This window comes from Hyaena hyaena, unplaced genomic scaffold, assembly GCF_003009895.1.
Source record: "Hyaena hyaena isolate Hyena2069 unplaced genomic scaffold, ASM300989v1 scaffold_101, whole genome shotgun sequence".
Classification (NCBI taxonomy): Eukaryota; Metazoa; Chordata; class Mammalia; order Carnivora; family Hyaenidae; genus Hyaena; species Hyaena hyaena.
Genome location: NW_024080733.1, coordinates 1,056,494 through 1,074,622, shown reverse-complemented (window position 1 = coordinate 1,074,622; position 18,129 = coordinate 1,056,494). Strand labels below are relative to the sequence as shown.

At 56.3% G+C, this 18,129-nt stretch overlaps 1 protein-coding gene across 4 annotated transcripts in view; it reads right to left on the bottom strand.

The window, feature by feature from the left end:
- GRB10 (growth factor receptor bound protein 10) overlaps nt 1-18,129 on the bottom strand; it is a 169,070-nt gene that overhangs the window by 57,923 nt on the left and 93,018 nt on the right. For all 4 annotated transcript variants that reach the window (XM_039235703.1, XM_039235704.1, XM_039235706.1 and 1 more), the window contains 2 exons: nt 11,670-11,886; nt 5,649-5,790 (listed from right to left, as the gene is read on the bottom strand). In XM_039235703.1, coding sequence (XP_039091634.1) covers nt 5,649-5,790; nt 11,670-11,886 — 359 coding nt within the window. The remainder of the gene's footprint in view (nt 1-5,648; nt 5,791-11,669; nt 11,887-18,129) is intronic.

Genomic DNA, 18,129 nt, shown 5'->3' with positions numbered 1-18,129 from the left:
CTGGTGGGAGGAGCCACCCCACCCCCATCCTGCACAGCCTGGAAGGGGTGAGTCACCTCCATTCGAGCTGGTGGCCCTGCAGGGGTGCCTGGGGCAGCCTGCTCTCCCGAGGGGCATGACCTCCAGCCTCTGCACCCAGAGAGATCGATCACAAGACACCCGCACCCACCAGTGTTGCTCAGGAACAGTCCCAAGAGACCCGCTTTCCCAGAGAAGTCACGCTGACCTTGGGACCGGAGTAAGGTCACCCTGCCCCGCACCCTATCTTTCTGAGTCCCTCTCCAAGCTGCACGTGCACAGCACCCTTTTTAATGTGATCCCTTCTAGGTGGGGACCGTCAACCCAATAAGGATCCCCAACAGCCACATCCAGCCGGGACCAGAACCCCGGACAATCGAGGTCAGCTGTCCCCAAGTGCACACGGCTTCCCCATGACAGCAGGGGATCCTCACCCAGCACCCCAGGAGGAGAGCAGTGCATGACACTCTAGCGTGACAGTGGAGACAGGCAGTGGCTGGGGGCTGAGGCTGCGGCAGGGGAGCCAGTGTCCCCTGAAGGGAGGGGGTGTCACGGGTTCACCTGGGATCACCTGGGATTACCTGGGACCTGGGCAGAAAGACCAGCCAGCTCCCGTCAGGCCAACGGCACTGTGCCCCTCTCTCAGGTTCCAGGGCTCTGGCTGAAGCTCAAGGAGATGCCCCTGGCCTCTGCAGGTCACAGGGCAGGCGCTGCACCCTCTGTTGGACCCTCGTCACTGGCACTGAATCAGGCACACAGTAGGTACTCAAGAGTTGCTGTCAGATCAATGCACGCTGCACCAAACTACAGACAGACACAAGACAGTTGTGACTGAGGGAGAACACTAGTGCGTCTGACACACGTGACTTATGGAGACACAAAGAAGGACAAACGTCCTCTCGGTCCACGGGACAGCGACAGCAAAGACAATGTCGTCCCAGAAGCTTGAAGCCACTGTCTGGAAGCGATTCAAGCGTGAGGCTCAGTCTCATGGCTCATGATCTTTGCTGTAATAATCACCCTTATCCACGCGACAGCCTGTCTTTTCCAAACGATTCACCAAGCGGTTAAAAATGCCCTGTTGATTATTTTTCCGCAAACGTTCGCTCTCCAGATATTGAATTAATTTCACGACCCTCTAGGGAACAGAATATTACCACTCAAAGATTTTCTTAGGTCTCTGCATTTCTGGTTAAATGTTGGATGAGAGGTTATTAAGCAACTTAATTAAGTCATTCAGATAAATTATCTGTTGTTACCAAAACAATGGAATGGCGTCCTTCACAGAAGCCGTACCTTCAAAAAAGAAGTCGCTCAGCTCCTTATAATAAACTGGGAAGTCTCCACGTAAAACCGCAGCCACCACAGGGCAAAGGGGGGTGTTTTGCCAACACAAACCACACTTCATGATTTCATTTTAGCGTCTGCACGTGCTCTCAATACTGGCGAAGCCATAAAGCTAAATAAAAATCACTAGACTCTGGTTTAAGATATTAACAAAGAAACCAAACGTTGTTGCTTTAAAATTCATGTAAGGCAACAAAACAAGCAGAAAACCTGAGAGGCGTGAGCCTAAGACGACCCCTAGACCATGCACAAGCCCGGGAGGACCCGGGCGGGAGGCACAGCTGTCACTGTCACTGCGGTTGGGAGATGCACTGGGCTCGAGGGCTCCAGATGCAGGAGACATTCCCAGCCACTCCGAGGCTCCAGGCTGCTGACTCAGAGGTACGGGGGCTCACACTGGTCAGGTCTGGGAGCAGGTGGAGACAAGTACCGCCCAGCTAGGCAGATATGGAGCAGGGGTGGGACCGAGGTCACCTGTCCTGTGCTGCTTCTATGCAGAGGTGCATGGCAAGTGGGCGGGGGAGGGGCGCACCACAGCTCCACCTCTTGATGGTGAAAGCCAGGGGGCCAACATGGGAGCAGCAGTCAGCATGTCAGGGCCCCAGATCTAGGGGGCAGGGGGGCAGAGCTGGCAGGAAGGAATGGTGACTGGCAGTGGCTGGTCCCCATGCAATGATGTCTAATCCACACGGTTTAAGGCTTGGGGGTGGGGAGGAGGGATGCTCATAAGAGACTCCAGGACTCTCCAGCCTCTGTGGCTCCAGCTGCAGGCTCGCACAGCACGGACTCCTCACAGCTCCCTAGAGACTGAGATCAGGCAGGGTGGGGTTCTGCTGGGAGCCCCTTCTGGGCCCCCAGAAGGCCACCTTCTCACTGCAGTATCCCCACCTGTAGTGGACAGAGCTGGTGCTGCTGGCCAGTCCCATAGGGGCACTGGTCCCACTGCGGGGGGTGGTGAGGCCCAGTGCAGTCCCTCATCTAAACCTGCCTACCTCCTGAAGGCCCCGCCTCATACAGGGCGGGTCTACAACAGCGCCCAGACCTTTGGTGGGTTCAGGCAAGGACTGGCCACAAGGAAGACGCAGAACCCTGCAGGGTCAGTGTGGGAGGCCCTCCACAGCCTGACCAGGGGCATCGGCAACCCCTGAATGGCCGCTGAGGGTTCCCGATCCTTCCTGGCAGAGTAATGACCTCTTCTGGTTCATCACTGTCACCTTCTTGGCCACCAGTAACTCCATCACCTTCCCCTGAAGTGGTTTGTCACTCTGCTGATATGACACGAAGCTCCTGGAGAGCTTTCTCGACTCAGGGTCCAGAGGCAGCAGGGCTCAAAGGGGACAGCTGAAGTTTGGGCCCCGGGGGGATCAGCAATGCCCCCTGAGGGTCAGGGCTGAGGGCTCCTCTCCCCCGGGGATGGTGTCCACTGCTGAATTCTCTGGGCCCTGCACTGAGCGGCGAACCCGGCTGCCTCCTCCACCTCTGCTGGGTGCCCAGCCTGCAGCTTCCAGGTCTCCCAAGGAGCCCTGCTGTGTAGGCGACAGAACGACGCCCCCAGGAGTCCCTGACCTCATCAGCCTACCGCCCCCCTAGCTGTCTGTCCCAGGGTCCTGCATGCAGCCACAGAGGCGGTCCCGCCACGGAGGGCTCCTGCACCCCACATGGGCATCCTCAGTAACACGCGGGGGTCCTCGGCACCACGCAGCCATCCCCCACACCATGCGGGAGTACTGCGCACCACACAGAGATCCCACATACCACTTGGGAGTACTGTGCACCGCGCGGGGGTCCTGCGTACCACTCGAGAGTACTTCACACCACGCAGGTGTACCCCGCACCACTTCTCGCGAGTACTGCCTACCACACAGGGGTCCTGAGCACCACGCGGGAGTACTGTGCACCCCGCAGTCTCCCCGCCCCACGGTGAGCAGGACGCCCGTGCAACAGGCAGCACCCAGCCCACATCAGGCACTCGCTCTCCGGAGCTGGGTGCACCGACCTGCACCTGACACTCCTGCCCCCAGCAGCTGGTCCCTGGAGAAGGAAGGTGAAGGCGGGCTTCCGGGATCCTGGAAGAACAGTGTAGCCACGCTGCCTCAGGCAGGAATGGCTTCCCTACCACACGACTGTTCAAACCTCTGACTCGCAGACAGGTAGAGGCTGCTCCTGATGGCCTCACCGGCCCAAAGGGGAAATACGCTCTCTTCTTTCCCCACGCTGACCACGCTGGGCCCGGCAAAGGGGCGGTGTGACGGGGCCACCTCTGTTTACACAACTTCGGAAGAACTCGGCTACGGGATCTATCTCCCTCTGACTTCGTGTGAAAGGAGCCAAACATCAAGTATCCCTTCCCCTCCAGGCAGGTGGGGAGAAGGGGTCCAAACGCCGGACTCTGACCGTAGGCAGCAACGCCCTCACCGTCTGGGCCCGAGAGGCTGGGCCGCATCTCCAGACTTCTGGGTGACCTCGGCGTCTGTGCCATGACACACAGCTCCAGAGAGCCAAGGTCGGAACCTAGGAGGGCTAGGCAGCGTCCCCCCTGGGCCAGTTCCAGCACGAGGAACGTGGACTTCTCACAAGTAGAGCAAAGTGTGAAGCATCTTTCCGGTGTCTGCAGGGGCCACCAGCCGAAGGGGCCCAGCCACAGAGACGCAGACACTCCGACCCCGAGCAAAACAGCAGGCAGAATTCCTGAGTTTCCGGACTCTGCTTGCAGAGTTGGACAGCCCGGGGGGGGCGGAGGCCTGCTCTCTTGCCAATGGCCGCGAGCGCCAGATGAGATTTTCCCGGTCTTATTTTAGGACGGGTAATGCTGTAAACAACCCCGGTGACCGATCCACAGACAGGCTGTCTAGACCCTTATTTGAAGCATAAGGTCACCAGGGAGGCAGGCGTCCCAGATGCCCTGGAGGCATGTGACAAAGAGCTGCAGTCCCACCAGCACTGGCTCCCAGACAGGGACACAACCTCAGCTTCTGAGTGTCGATGGCAGAGGGCAGCCTGCCCTGGAGGCATGAGGTCAGACCATGGGAGCTTAGACAGAACACCTCCCTCCTGAGAGGGCGGGCCCCGGGGGCGGCAGCAGGTGCGGGGTGGGTGGGTGTGCAAAGGGGGAGGTGGCTGTCACGTATGAAGACAGCAAAGGCAGGAAAAGTGCAGTCAGAATGAAAGAACGTGATCCTCGGAGAAAAGGCAAAGAATCTTCTGAAATACACTTGGCGTAAAGAAAGTCAAGATCCCAGGAGGCACGGAGTTCAATGGCTCAAATCAGAAGCTCAGGATCCTAGTGTCAGCTCAAACCCAGCCCGTCGCTCACATGGCGGGGTGTGTGTGTGTGTGTGTCCACACCCAGTCCCACTGCTCACTCTGGGGGTCACGCCCTGCCCCGCCACGCACACTGGGGTCCTGCCCCGGACCAACAATTACAGCCAGGTTTTAGTTTCCCAACTGTGAAATGGAGAACATTTGCACTTGACTCTTAGGGGTATTTCCAGGAATAAGTGAACAAATCAATAAACATGGAAACTGCTTAGAACAATCCCTGGCACATAAGGATCATTCCGTGAACGTTAGAGGCTGGCGTCACATCGTAGTTATACCACTGCCACCGCCCCCACCCCCCCCACTATAGCATCACCGGGTCTCCCTCCCAGACCTGCGACCCAGTGTGGCCCAGACCCTGCCAACCTGGACAGATGGAGCTGCCGGCCTGGTTCCCAGACACGTCGATCGCTGCCAATGTGACTCTGGGAAAGTTACTGAAGCCTCTGGTCCCGGTTTCCTCCCAGAGGACAATGGCTATGCAAATCTGGCTCAGAGTCCTACTTTCAAGGCAGAAACGGTTAGTTTCTAAAGGTGGCTGTCATCTTCTGGGTCAACGTGTTTCTGCCTCGCACAGATCACACTCCAGATCAGGAACGTAATATGCAAAGTCTTCAACTGTACCCAAGTTCCGGTGCCTGAGAAACACCTCGTTTATCCAGAGTTCCTGGCCAATGAAGAGGACGTGGTGGGGGAATTTTTAAAGGGAACTAAATAAAATTCATTTTTAAGCACCAAACTGCTATTTTTTCCATTGCTTTTATGAGACTCTGAAACACGTTAGATATGTCACTGACATAACAAATGGAACTGCGCCTAAGGAATTGGAACGCTTTATAAGGCAAAATACAGCAGCGAGAGGAAAAGAATGAAAAGACCCCACAAATGCCCTCCCCTCATCTAAAAATAATGAGCCAGCGCATTGGTCCTGACCACAGCCGGGTGGCCGGGCGCTGCATGCTCACCTGCTTCGCAGCCGCCTGGCTGGGAGGTAAGGAACCCCTGGTCAGCAGCGGGGGGCTCCCGGGGCCGCAGAGCTCCGGGAAAGGGTTGGGGATGGCCGGCAGAGAAGAGGTTCGGAACTGGTCGTCTTCTTCCTGCAGGCGTCTGGGAGGAGAGACACAACCGCTCGTTAAAAGCTGCCACCCGCCGACACGATCCAGGAGCCCCATGTCTGGGGACATCCCCAAGGAAACTAAAGACGGACCCTGACAGGTATCCGTGTTCCCCACGGGACTAGTCACATCGGTCCCCTGGGGCATCCCACCGATGTGCGAATGGATAAAACAGATGTGGTCTATGCATCCAAGGGGACACTATCCAGCCTGACCGAGGAATGGAACTCTGACGCCCAGGTACCTCCTGAGGACGTGGTGCCGGGTGAAGTCAGCCGGTCACGAAAGCACAGATCTTGTGCAATCCTACTTCTGTGAGGTGCCTAGGGTTTCCAGAACCCTAGCCAGCATGATGGGAAGATGCCGGCGGCTGGTGGGCAGGGGATGGGGAGTCATGGCTTCATGGGCACAGAGCGTCACTTCTGCAAGATGAGCAAGTTCTAGAGCTAGAATGGAAGCGTATGCACCAGGCAATGTGCACTTAAAAACGGCTGCGTTTACTGTGCCATGACAATGGGTTTTGCTTTTTTGCTTTTCCCCCCAGGGGCTGCCATTCTCAGACTTAAAAGGCACTGATTCCCTCACCCATTAAACATCCGGGGAGGATGCTTGATGCCCCAAGGGGCACCTGGGAGTGGGGGAGGGCACTCAGTCGGCTGAGCCCCCCACTTCGACTCAGGTCATGGTCTCACGGTTTGTGAGTTCGAGCCCCGCATTGGGCTCTGTGCTGACAGCTCGGAGCCGGCTTCAGATCCTCTGTCCCCGTGTGTCTGCCCCTCCCCCACTAGCTCTCTCTCTCTCTCTCTCTTAAAATAAATAAACTTTAAAAAACAAAACAAAAAAACCCCATGCTCTGCACATGACACATCCTAGACGTTTTGTCCAAACACCTCATGGGTTCTGTTCCGTGAACACTGATGTGTGAAGAGGTTTTGCAGGTAAGAGAGCCTCCACGAGAACAACTATGTTCAGTGACCTTGAAGCCAGTGCTCCTCCGAACGCCTGAGAAGAGGCTCCCCGTGTCCTGGTCTGGGCTGCAGGATGAAGGCTTGCATACACAAAAAAGGTTGTTGGTACTGAATCGGAAATAAAGGCCTTGCACAGCGGTCCTCCCCGGGACACAAGCGCCCGTGTTTCCGCCACATCACTGCAGGGGAAGCACCAGGCTGCCTGCTTGTTGGCATTTATTTCCTCCCGACAACGCAAAACCCACTCGTCGTACAGCAAAGCCAAACACCCACAGGATGACGGACCAGATACAGTTATGAAAACAGAAGAATAAAGTTCCAAGTCGAAGGAGAAACGGCTGCAAAGGGTCCCTGTTTCCTATCCCCAGGGTCCTGCCGGTGGCTTCCGGGCCACACTGCCTGGCCACACAGTCCTCCGAGGGCAGCACCGCCCAGTGTCCAGACGCCCACCCTGCGCTGCGGCCTGAGCCCTGCTGCCGCCCAGCATTCCCGGTCCTTGCTGACGTAAGCCCTGCGCCCCTTGTAGGCGGAGTCTTCCAAGAATTTTCCAGGCTCCTTTCACAGTTGGACTACATTAACGACCCATTCGCTTTCTTGGGAGTCTGGCCGCTAGAGAAATGCAGTGATCACGTCAGAGGCTCTCTGTTTACCAAGCGATCCTGACGCTGGAGGGCCTGCCCAGCCATTCTGCGGGGACCAGGATGCGCCTGCCTATGGCACACACGGTCCCGGGGCGGGAAGGGGTCAGCGCCGTGGTGTGCCGCAGCCCCCACATTGTGCCAGAGAGTGGATGTGCGCTGTCAGGAAACCCCACTCTTGCCACGCCAGTCTCTGTCACGGCCAAGGTGTCCGGCTGGCACGCTGTCCCTTACCCTACAGAGCACGAGAGGAGGAGGAGAGCCCCCAACGACCACTGACCGGTGACCATCCTGAAGCACGAAACTTTTATTCTGTTTCGACTTCTATACAAGATGCCAGTGTTCTAATGCTCTAGTTGTCCCCAAAAGCTTCTCTTAATGGGGTTGTTCTGAAAACCTTTAAAAGCCGTATGTTTTGGGGGTGCCTGGGGGACTCAGTCGGTTAAGCTCTGACTTGGGCTCAGGTCATGATCTGTTTGTGAGTTCGAGCCCTACAACAGGTGAGCACGAGCCTTGCTTCAGGTGAGCCCGCTTCTGTTCTCTCTCCCTCCCTCTCTCTCTATTTCTGCCTGTTGCTCACTTTCGCCCTCTCTCAAAATGAATGAAAGAAAAAGAAAGCAAGCAAGCAAGCAAGCAAGCAAGCCGTGGTTTTTAGGACGGCGAGAATACTCTGCATGGTAGTGTCATTATATGTTATACATCTGTCCAAACCCACACAACGTCCAACACCGAGCAAACCCTCGGGTAAACCATGCACTGTGGCTGATGACAAGTGTCCACGCAGGGTCATCAACTGTAACAAAGGCGCCACCCGGTGGGGGACGTGGATAATGCAGGAGGCTGTGCGTGTGTCGGCAGGGGGTATATGGGGGACCTTTAGACATTTATCTCCATTGTGCTATGACCCTAAAACTCATCTTTGAAAAATACATCTTTGTTAAAAAAAAAAAAAAAAGGCCAAGTGACCAAGGAGGGTACACGCTGACAAAGCAGCCAGAACAGCTAAGTCCACAGCAACAGAGCACGTGTGGACTGGTGGTTGCCAGGGGATGTGGGAAGGGGGAATGTGGAGACACCACTTAATGGGTAGGCATTTCCTCTAGCATGGTGGGAACATTCCGGAAATAGATAGACGTGGTGGCTGGGAGTCTAGTAAATACACCTGAATTGTACACTTTAATTTTTTTAATGCTTATTTATTTTTGAGAGAGAGCAGGAGTGAAGGAGAGGTGGAGGGGGAGAGAGAGAGAGAGATAGAATCCCAAGCAGGTTCTGTGCTGCTAGCGCAGAGCCCGATGCGGGGCCCGAACTCATGAACTGTGAGATCATGCATGAGCTGAGCTGAAATCAAGGGTCGGGCGCTTAACTGATTGAGCCCCCCAGGCGACCGTGAAATGGACACTTTAAGTAATTAATTTTATGCGATGTGAATTGCACATCAATACGTTATTCTTACAAATTAAAAGGAAAAGAAGAGTCCAGCGCTGGCTTCCCAGCAGGACACAAGCGTCGGCCAAGGCAAAACCAAGGGAAACGACACAGGGTTGGAGAACGTTCCCACTCCAGAGCTGTGTCCCTGCACAATTACGGAACGAGGCGTAGAAAGGGAGACAGGATGCAGGGATGTCGGGGGGTCGGGGACGAGAAGGGCCAGACCTGGGGTCTGCCACCTGCCTGGGCTAGAACACGCCCTCTGCTTTCCCCGCTGTCAGCTCCCTCAGGATCAGACGGCTCAGCTGCAGCCTCTTCCAGGAAGCCCACTCTGCCTTCCCCAACTTCTGCTCTGCACTCCACACCCCACTCTGCGGGTCTCCTCTGCAGCCCCATGCCCAGTGCGTCCTGAGCCCCTCAGGGCCCTTCCGGCTGGGTTTGCGTCCGGACTCCCTACTCACCAGGTGTGGGCCTCTCACGTCCCCCGGTGCCTCAGTTTCCTCACCTGGACAATGAGACCCATGATATCACCCCCCTCGTAGGGTTGTGGTGGCTACTGCACTAGCTAATAAGCAAGGACTCAACAGAGACTATACACAGGAAGTGCTCCGCACACACAGGAAGTGCTCAATACAAGGCCTCACTTATGAAAGATATCTTTGAGTATCTCATATGGGTCACCCCATTTTTTAAATGCACCCAAAAGTAAGATGCCCTGGGTGCACACCTGTCCCTGCACCCCCATCGGATGTAACACAGGCAGCCCCCGGGCGTAGGGCTGAGTTCGGCCCAAACTTGAGCTCAAGGGCCCCGGGGGGCCAACAGGCCCAGGCCTCCTGCACCATCGCCTGCCCCACCTCGGCTCCAAGCACCGTCACTGCTGCGGCTGAGCCCCGTCTTCCCAGGGGCCTCCCACCCTTCCAGGGACGGGTGACTGAGAGACCCCGGACCTCAAGCACATGGGAGAAAAGAGCGCCTCGCTCCAGACTGAGCTCTGCAGGGGCCGAGGGCACAGGGCTGTTGCTGGAGAAAGCGCAGCCGGGCGTAAACACCAGGATGATGGAGGGGGGAGGCAGGCAGCCAGGGGGCGGCCGACCACAGGCCGTGGAGCCACTACGCCCCCCTGCAGACAGCTCTGAACTCCCCCAGACATAACAGACTACCCTGGCAAGAAGGCTACCCAGCTGCAGGAGACCTGGGATGTCAGACTGGAAAGGGCCTCACAGAAGTTTCCGGAAGCAGAGAAGACCACCCTGCCCTATCCCCAACCCAATGAAAGGAAGCGAGATCTCCAGACGATGCAATGCTGAGGAACCAGCAGCCCCAAGAACCCCGGCTTGACTGAGGCCCGAGATGGAGGGCACCGTATAGCCTCGCACTGGAAAGTGTGGGGAGGCTGGGAGGCTGGCCTCGGCCCCTCACCCACCCACCCCCATCGCTCCATCCTCCCCTGAAAACCTTCAGAGCCAACAGGGACGGGGCGGCGGCCACACCGGTCCACCCACCTCCCAGGCGGAGATGGGCTAGAGACACTCTGAGTGCGCTGCCCCTCCCCCTCCCCAATCCAGGTGTGAGAACTCCCATCCATCCCCTCTCTTCATCGGGGTCAGGACACCACCATCTCTAGCCTGGACACTGAAACAGCCTGAGTCAGCCGTGCTCTACCCCGCCACCCCCGGACACCAGGCTGCCAGAATTATTTGCCAAAACCTCAACCCCATCTCCTCGCTTGCCTGTTCAAATTCTCCCCCTCGACGGCTGAGACGCCTTTGGGATCTGGCCCGCACCTGCCGGCAGCATCTTCTGTTCAAGCCACCCCGCGGAGGTGTAGCAGGCACACGCAACGCTGTGCGTATTTAACGTGAATGACCGGGGGTGTCATAAGCATTCGTGCGGTCCGTCACCAGTCTGCCTTGCCATCAACAGCCACAACCTCCAACCCCCGCCCCCATTCCTCCTGTCAAAGCTCCTCCCTCCCTCTCAGCGGGTTTCCCGCACACAGCTCCCTGTCCTCACCCTCACGTGCTCTCCGTGCCGCAGGATGTCTGTCCCCAGGACTTGCTCGTCTTGTAAAACCAACGCTCCGAACGCTGTGTCCCACATCTCCTGATGCCCTCCCCTCGGCCCTGGCATCCGGTACTCCTACTCTCTGCTTCTAGAAGTTCGACTACCCTAGATTCGGCACATAAGTGCACCCGCGTGGGACCACCCTTCGGCGGCAGGCTTGTTTACTCCGCGTGCGCCCATGTGGGCCAGCGACGGCAGCTCCATAAAAATAATGTGGTGCGCCCCATGCGGTGTCGCTCACCCGTAAAGGAAGGAAACTTTGCCCCTGCGACAACAGGGGCGCAGCTCTTCTCCCCACCCGGCGCCCACCGACTCCTACTCACCCTTCAACGCCCAAATCCGAGATCTGCCACTTCCGAGGAACCCTCCCCCACTTCCCAGAAGTCCCTCCTGCTATTTCCAGGAATACCGATGGAATGTGATCACGTGTCAAAGGTGGCACCCAGTCTGACAGCCCCAGAGGGAGCACTGCTCTGATCCCCCCACACCCCACTCTGGGCAGTGAGGCTCTGGAGCCGTCCACTGACTGCCTGGTCATTCCTTCATCATTTCCAGAGCATTCTCTTAGGGCGACCCCCTCCCCCGACCCCAGCCACAGTGTCCGGCTCAATAAAAGTAACCAGAACTGAGCCGGGTACCAAGTCTGACCCCGGGGGACCAAGCTGCAGAGGAAAGGAACTGATGTACGCAGCAGAGAGTGGCGTGGTGCCTGGGTGATGGCCCCCCCTCACTCTCGGGGACGCGGCCGTCAAGGCCCCGGGGCCCACCTGACGGCGAGGATGTGCATGGGCTGCGAGCGCTGCACCTGCAGTCTCGGGGCCGCCTGCGGCTGCGGGGACCGTGCTCCTGAGGGCGGCGGGCTGCGGGCGTGCTGGCCGTTCTGCAGCAGGGGCGCCGTGTCCGACTGCATGCCGCACGCCGGGTACAGGCTCTCCAGGGACGCACTCACATCGTTCACCAGGGCTTCCAGATCTACGTCATCCTCTGCGCAGCCAAGGCCAGGCGGGAAGAGAACAGAACAGAACAGAACAAAACTTTAGCAGCAGTGAGGGTCACAGCCACATGGGCATCCTAGGGGTCAGCTTCCAAAGCTCACACTCTTATTTTGTTTTATTTTATTGTGTTGTTTTATTTTATTTTGCTTTCTTTTCTTTTGTTTTAATTTTTTGTTTTATTTTGTTTTGTTTAACTTATTACTGTTTTTTTAATGTTTATTTTTGAGAGAGCGAGAGAGAGACCGAGCATGAGTGGGGGAGGGGCAGAGACAGAGGGAGACACAGAATCCGAAACAGGCTCCAGACTCCAAGCTGTCAGCACAGAGCCCGATGCAGGGCTCGAACCCACGGACTGCGAGATCATGACCTGAGCTAAACTAACCACGACTGAGCCACCAGGTGCCCCTCACAATATTTTAAAATATCAGGAGTAGGGAGACGAGCACAACTGAGAATATAAATCCCATAAGGAATCATACGTGTTACATTTATGAATTTTCGCCGATATTCCAGAGGCTCCTTGGTAATCACGGTCCAGCCGCACTTCCAGCGTCTGCACGCCCTTCGGAGCACCTCTAGCCTGCACCCCCAGGCTGGACGGGCCGCACACAGCCATGCTGTGCAGCATGGCCCTGCTGCTCCGGCCTCAGGCGGCCAGACCTGGACGTCGAGCCCTAATGAGGCAAAATTCCAGAGAGACCCAGGTGCAAAAGAGCACCCGACACAGGAGCGGCCTGGGCCAGCTAAGGGCTCCAGGAATGCCCCAGCCACGCAGACAGGCTCACGGGCGGGCTCACGGCTGCCTGCGGACGGACTGTGCACCTGCAGACCTCCAGCTCCCCCAACTGGCCTGAGAGCCTGAGGAAGCCTCACAGAAGGCCTGAACGCCGGACAGAAGGTCAGAGAACAGCAGGGGTAAACATAGACACTTTGATGTGACATTTTATGTGTCAGCTTGGCTGGGACGCAGACATTTGGTCAGACATGACTAGATGTTTCTGTGAAGGTATTTTTCAGGTGAGATGAACATTTACGTCAGTAGACTCTGAACAAAGCAGACTGCCCTGCATGGCTGTGGGTGGGCCTCGTCCAATCAGGTGAAGGTCCTTAAGAGAAAAAAAATCCCTATAAATCCCCGAGGAAGGGTCTGGCTCTGGACCCGAACTGCAACTCTTCCCCGGGCTCCTAGCCCCCCGCCCTACCCTGCAGATTCTGGACATGCAACCACACAGTCATGGGAGCCAACTTCTTACCCCGCCCCCTCCATACACATATAAATGCACATCTCCATGGTTCTGTTTCTCTGAAGAACCCGGACTGCACACGATGAGGGGTATAACCTGGCACGCCCAGAGATGTGGGGGTGGGTGGCCAGGGCCGGAGGCAGAGACGGAAGGCTGGGGAAGGAGGCCAGGCTCTGAGCAGCCCAGCGTGGCTCAGCACGTGTTCCTCCTAAGGCCTGCCCATACTCGGCCGGGGCTCCACGAAGCACCCCTGCATTGCTCCCGCCACCGGGTGCTTACACTGCTCTGAGTTTGCTTCTCCTACTTGTAACCTGCTGGAACCGAACAGCCCCGCCTCCCTTCTCTGCATTTTCTGCTCTGTCACTTTGGTTTTTTTAAACAATTTTTTTAATGTTTATTTATTTTTGAGACAGAGAGAGAGAGAGAGAGAGAGCGAGCACACATGAGCAGGGCAGGGGTAGAGAGAGACAGGACTGGAAACGGCTCCAGGCTCTGAGCTGACAGCACAGAGCCCGACACGGGGCTCGAACTCACGAATTCTGAGATCATGACCTGAGCAGAAGTCGGACACTCACGCGACCGAGCCCCCCAGGCGCCCCGTGCCCTGTCACTTTTAACACGGCCAGCGTGAACAAGGCGTGAACGCAGCTCACCCCCTGGAGCACTCTGCCCGTCCCCTAACTCGCAGGCTTATGTGCTCCTGGAAGGACCACCCGCTCGGCCCAAGGGGCTCGGGGCCCAAGACAGCAAGGCCCTGGCCAAGCCGGGACCTCACGCTCGTTCCGGCCCCAGAGGAGACACCTGCTGTGACCCTGTCGCCCCAGCCCTCCTCTCATGGGCTCCAGGCCCGCGGCACCAGGCCCGGCCGTTTCACTGCCTCTACGGCCCGACCCGGGGCCCGCGGGGTGGGTGAGGGGAGGGCATCACCCTGCTCTGCGGCAGAGCCGGGCCCAGATCCGTCTCATCCACTCCTCAGGACACAACCCAGGTCACGACTGCCACCCAGTCTAAGGGCCGAGGAGCAGCCCGGGGGAAGCCAGGACCTCGCCCAAGAGGACGCAAGTGCGACGCGGCGAACCTTCGATCTCAAAACCCTTCTGCAGCTACCGGGCTGGCCTCTCCAGGCGCACGCTCAGGGCATGAGCTCACGGACCTTTCTGGAACTTGCTGTCCCTGCCTGTCCCAGTCCGCATGCAAACGCCTCGGGTCCCTTGGCTTCGGCTTCTCCGTCTCGTCAGGCAAGAGGGCCCAAGAAGACAGAGCAAAACAAAAGGAAGGTGTGGAGGTCAAAGGGGCAGAGAACTCGGGAACCTGGTGGTTGCAATGGCAGGGGGCGGGGCTTGATCAGATGGGGGGTGCAGAGAACAGATTTAGGCAGAAGCAGGAAGAAAGGCCACAGACCAACCCCCCTCTGTACCTTGCAGGCAATAACGACAGGGAGAGGGGTCTGGGGAAGGCCTGGAAGGGGTCATTATACACCGGAGACTTTAGAGGGCCCACACTGGGCCCCGAGCAGGACGGACAGATGGACGGGAGAGCATCAGGTGCTTCTGAAGCAGCAGGGACATGATTTCGCTGTTGGAACTGAGAACAACCAAGAGCTGTCTGAGCAGAGCGGACGAAGACCCACACCCCGACCTGTGAGCAGGGCCTCCTCGCGTCTCTAGGGCCCGCGGCTGCTAGAGCCTGGCTTATGCATGGTCAAGTATCGCTCCCGCGACCAGATATCACAAGGACCAAAGGGCTGAACTGAGATTTCACGAGTGCCGTGTAATCAATAAGCAGCATATCGCAGAGGGGAAGCCCTTGCTCAGGGCTCAGGGGGCAGGCAGCTACGCGGGAAGAGCGGGGCTGACGGAAAATCCAGGCCCTGGAGGGGAGAGGCACGCACACACCCTTGTCCAGAGGCCACGTGAGGAAGCAGAATTCAGCAAGGACAGAACTTTCGGACGACGGCCGCCTGAAGAGAGCCAGCCACTTGTGTGTCTATGGAGCGCCTTCTGAGAAAATGCACAAGTCACACTGGGGCTTCAGGAAGCTTCTAGAAAGCATCCTTCACTCATATTTAGCTTCCAAGGAATAGCTGCCTGATCGGGGCTCGGGAACAGGATTGAGCCCAGGCCGCCCTAACTCATCCTATAAACAACTCGGTGTTTCTCTCTTAATGGGCCGTTTAAGAGCCAATAGGAGGTGACACACAGAGTTCACTGTAGTTACAGAGCCGGCCTTCTGGAATGCCTGGGGAGGGGGAGGGGGGACCAGATGCCGGGGCTGGGGAGGGGCGCCACGGGCCGTGGGGTGTCGCCTGGCTGCCAGTCACATGTGCCCCAAAGCAGGAGAAGACCCAGCAGAATACAGTGGCCACCACAGTCACTTCTGCCCCCTGATAAATCAGGTGGGAAGAGAAGCGCACTCTCAGAGTTCTTTTTTTGTTGTTTTTTTTTTAAAGCTTATTTATTTCGAGAGAGAGAAAGAGAGACAGTGAGAGCATGCACACCATCAGGGGAGGGGCAGAGAGACAGAGAGAGAGAGAGAGAGAGGATCCCAAGCGGGCTGCTAGCTGTCAGAACAGGGCCCGACTCAGGGCTCAAACTCATGAGCCATGAGATCATGGCCTGAACCGAAATCAAGAGTCGGACGCTTAACCTACTGAGCCACCCAGGCATCCGAAGGGCAGAATTCTTCAGAGAAAATACAGTGTCTTGATTTCCCCCTGGCAGCCCCTCCTCGGAGTCTGTCTCCCTAAGTGTTCTGGAAGCCCCTGATGGTACCCACAGACAGCAGTCCCTGGTGTCCTCTGTCCTTTCCCTCCTGCTCCACCTCAGGGCCAACCAGGTCGCTCCCACTGGGTCATGGCTCTCTGCTCTCAGGCCACTACACTTGTGGGACCACAAAGTATTGTGAGATGGCTCAGAGTAAACATCAAGGTCAAGTGGACCCCAGGGCATAAATGTAACGTGAGCTCCCCAAAACTCTTGCTACTAAGATGTTGAGCTGTGCACACGTTAGACAAAGCAGGTTAATCTGGTAACACTCATGTCATAGGTTATAACCACTGTGACCAGCATGTATCAAACATGCATATTTCCCACAGCCCTTAAGGCAAAAGCAAAACCATTTTTTTAATGTTTATTCATTTTAAGAGACAGCGAGTACATAAGCAGGATAGGAGCAGACAGAGAGGAAGAGAGAGGACCGCAAGCAGGCTCCATGCCCTCAGCGCAGAGCCCAACTTGGGGCTCGATCTCACAAACTGTAAGATCACAACCTGAGCCGAAATCAAGAGTCGGACGGCTTAACGGACTGAGCCACCCAGGCGTCCCTCAAAACAAAACTTTTTAAAGATTCTAAAATGTCCCAGCCTGGGACAAACTTTAATATTTCTGTCGCTCAATTAGCATTTCATCTATCCAGATAATAGACTCATTTAGCGTTCTGGGATTTTACTGAAACTCTGTTAAATCTAGCATAGACAAATAATGGAATCTTCCAGGCAAGGGTAATAAAGGATCGATTCAGGGGCGCCTGGGTGGCTCAGTCAGTTAAGCGTCCAACTTCGGCTCAGGTCATGATCTCACGATTTGTGGGTTTGAGCCCCACGTCGGGCTCGGTGCTGACAGCTCAGAGCCTGGAGCCTATTTCAGATTCTGTGTCTCCCTCTCTCTCTGACCCTCCCCTGCTCACACTGTCTGTCTCTCTCAGAAATAAAAATAAATAAACAAATAAATAAAGGATTGATTCCAAGGAAGACCCATCTCCATCATGTTCTTTTATAACTTACTGCAGACATTACTGAGGTGACACTCCGTTCTCACAGAAACGCCCGGAATGGCTCACATTCTGTGAGTGCATCCTGTGTCATGCGGGATGGGTCCCTCGGGCCCTTGCCTTCCTTGTCCCTGTGGCTCCTGCATGAACCCACCACACGCGGACCAACCGCCCACCCCGTGAAAGCCCTTCTGTGGAGGAGCAAACACACAGGACAAGCATGAGGCAGATGCTTCTGGAAAGGAGTGCTACGATGAAGTATCTATTCCGTGCAAACTTGATGCCAAATACTTTCGGAGAGACTGCACCACCCCCGCACTGCACATGAAGGGGAAGGTAAAAACGATCTTACATACTCAGTCTCACATCACGCGGATTCCAGAGGATGTATTTACTGCACAAATATAGGTCAGACAACACGGTTGTAAATCAAGTTATTAATAGTTATTTTGCTTCCGCAAATAACCCAGTCCCAAACTGGACACTCACTTTTGTCCCAAATATCTGAGCAGCTCATTTGCTCTCAAACTCACATATGCACCTGGCCTCACAGCCACCAGCAAACAGAGCAAGCTTTCCTTCTAAAATAGCTACAAAGTCGGTGAAACAAATTCATGTTTGGCTCATAGATAATTCAGGGCGCATTGGGGCACATGTCTTCCGTAAGCCAAGCCGGGAGGAGGCCAGGCACCCACCAGCTAACTGTGGGCACAGAGAAAAACTTAAGTCACAGGCGAGGCTCGGCCTTCCGGCCCCCCCTGCCTCCCTCACCATACGCCCTGCTGGGTGCACAGCGCCATCTAGTGGCCTCCTTCACTGGCTAGGAAAGAGGACACGGAATCGGCTTCACTGAATTAGTCGGCACCTTCAAGAAACGCTAGGTGCCCGGTGTGTTCAAGATACACGTATGTACTGCCCGTCCTTCCCGGACCCACGTGAGCACCTGTTAATATGCAAAGTCTGCGCGCTCCCTCCCATCTTCATGTAGAAGGTACGCTCGTGAGGCAGGGCCGGGCAGGCCTGCCTGAGATGCTGAAACCCAAGAGAGGGATAGGTTATTAAGTTAAAGGAGGGGGGAAAATCAATGGTACTTGTGAGGCTGTGACAGAATAGGATACAGAGATCTTGGTCTGCCCTTAGGGATCCTGGCACTAGGCTCCTGAGACCCTTGTAATTTCCTAAACCATAAGAGCAATGGGGGCATCTTTGGTTCTGGTATC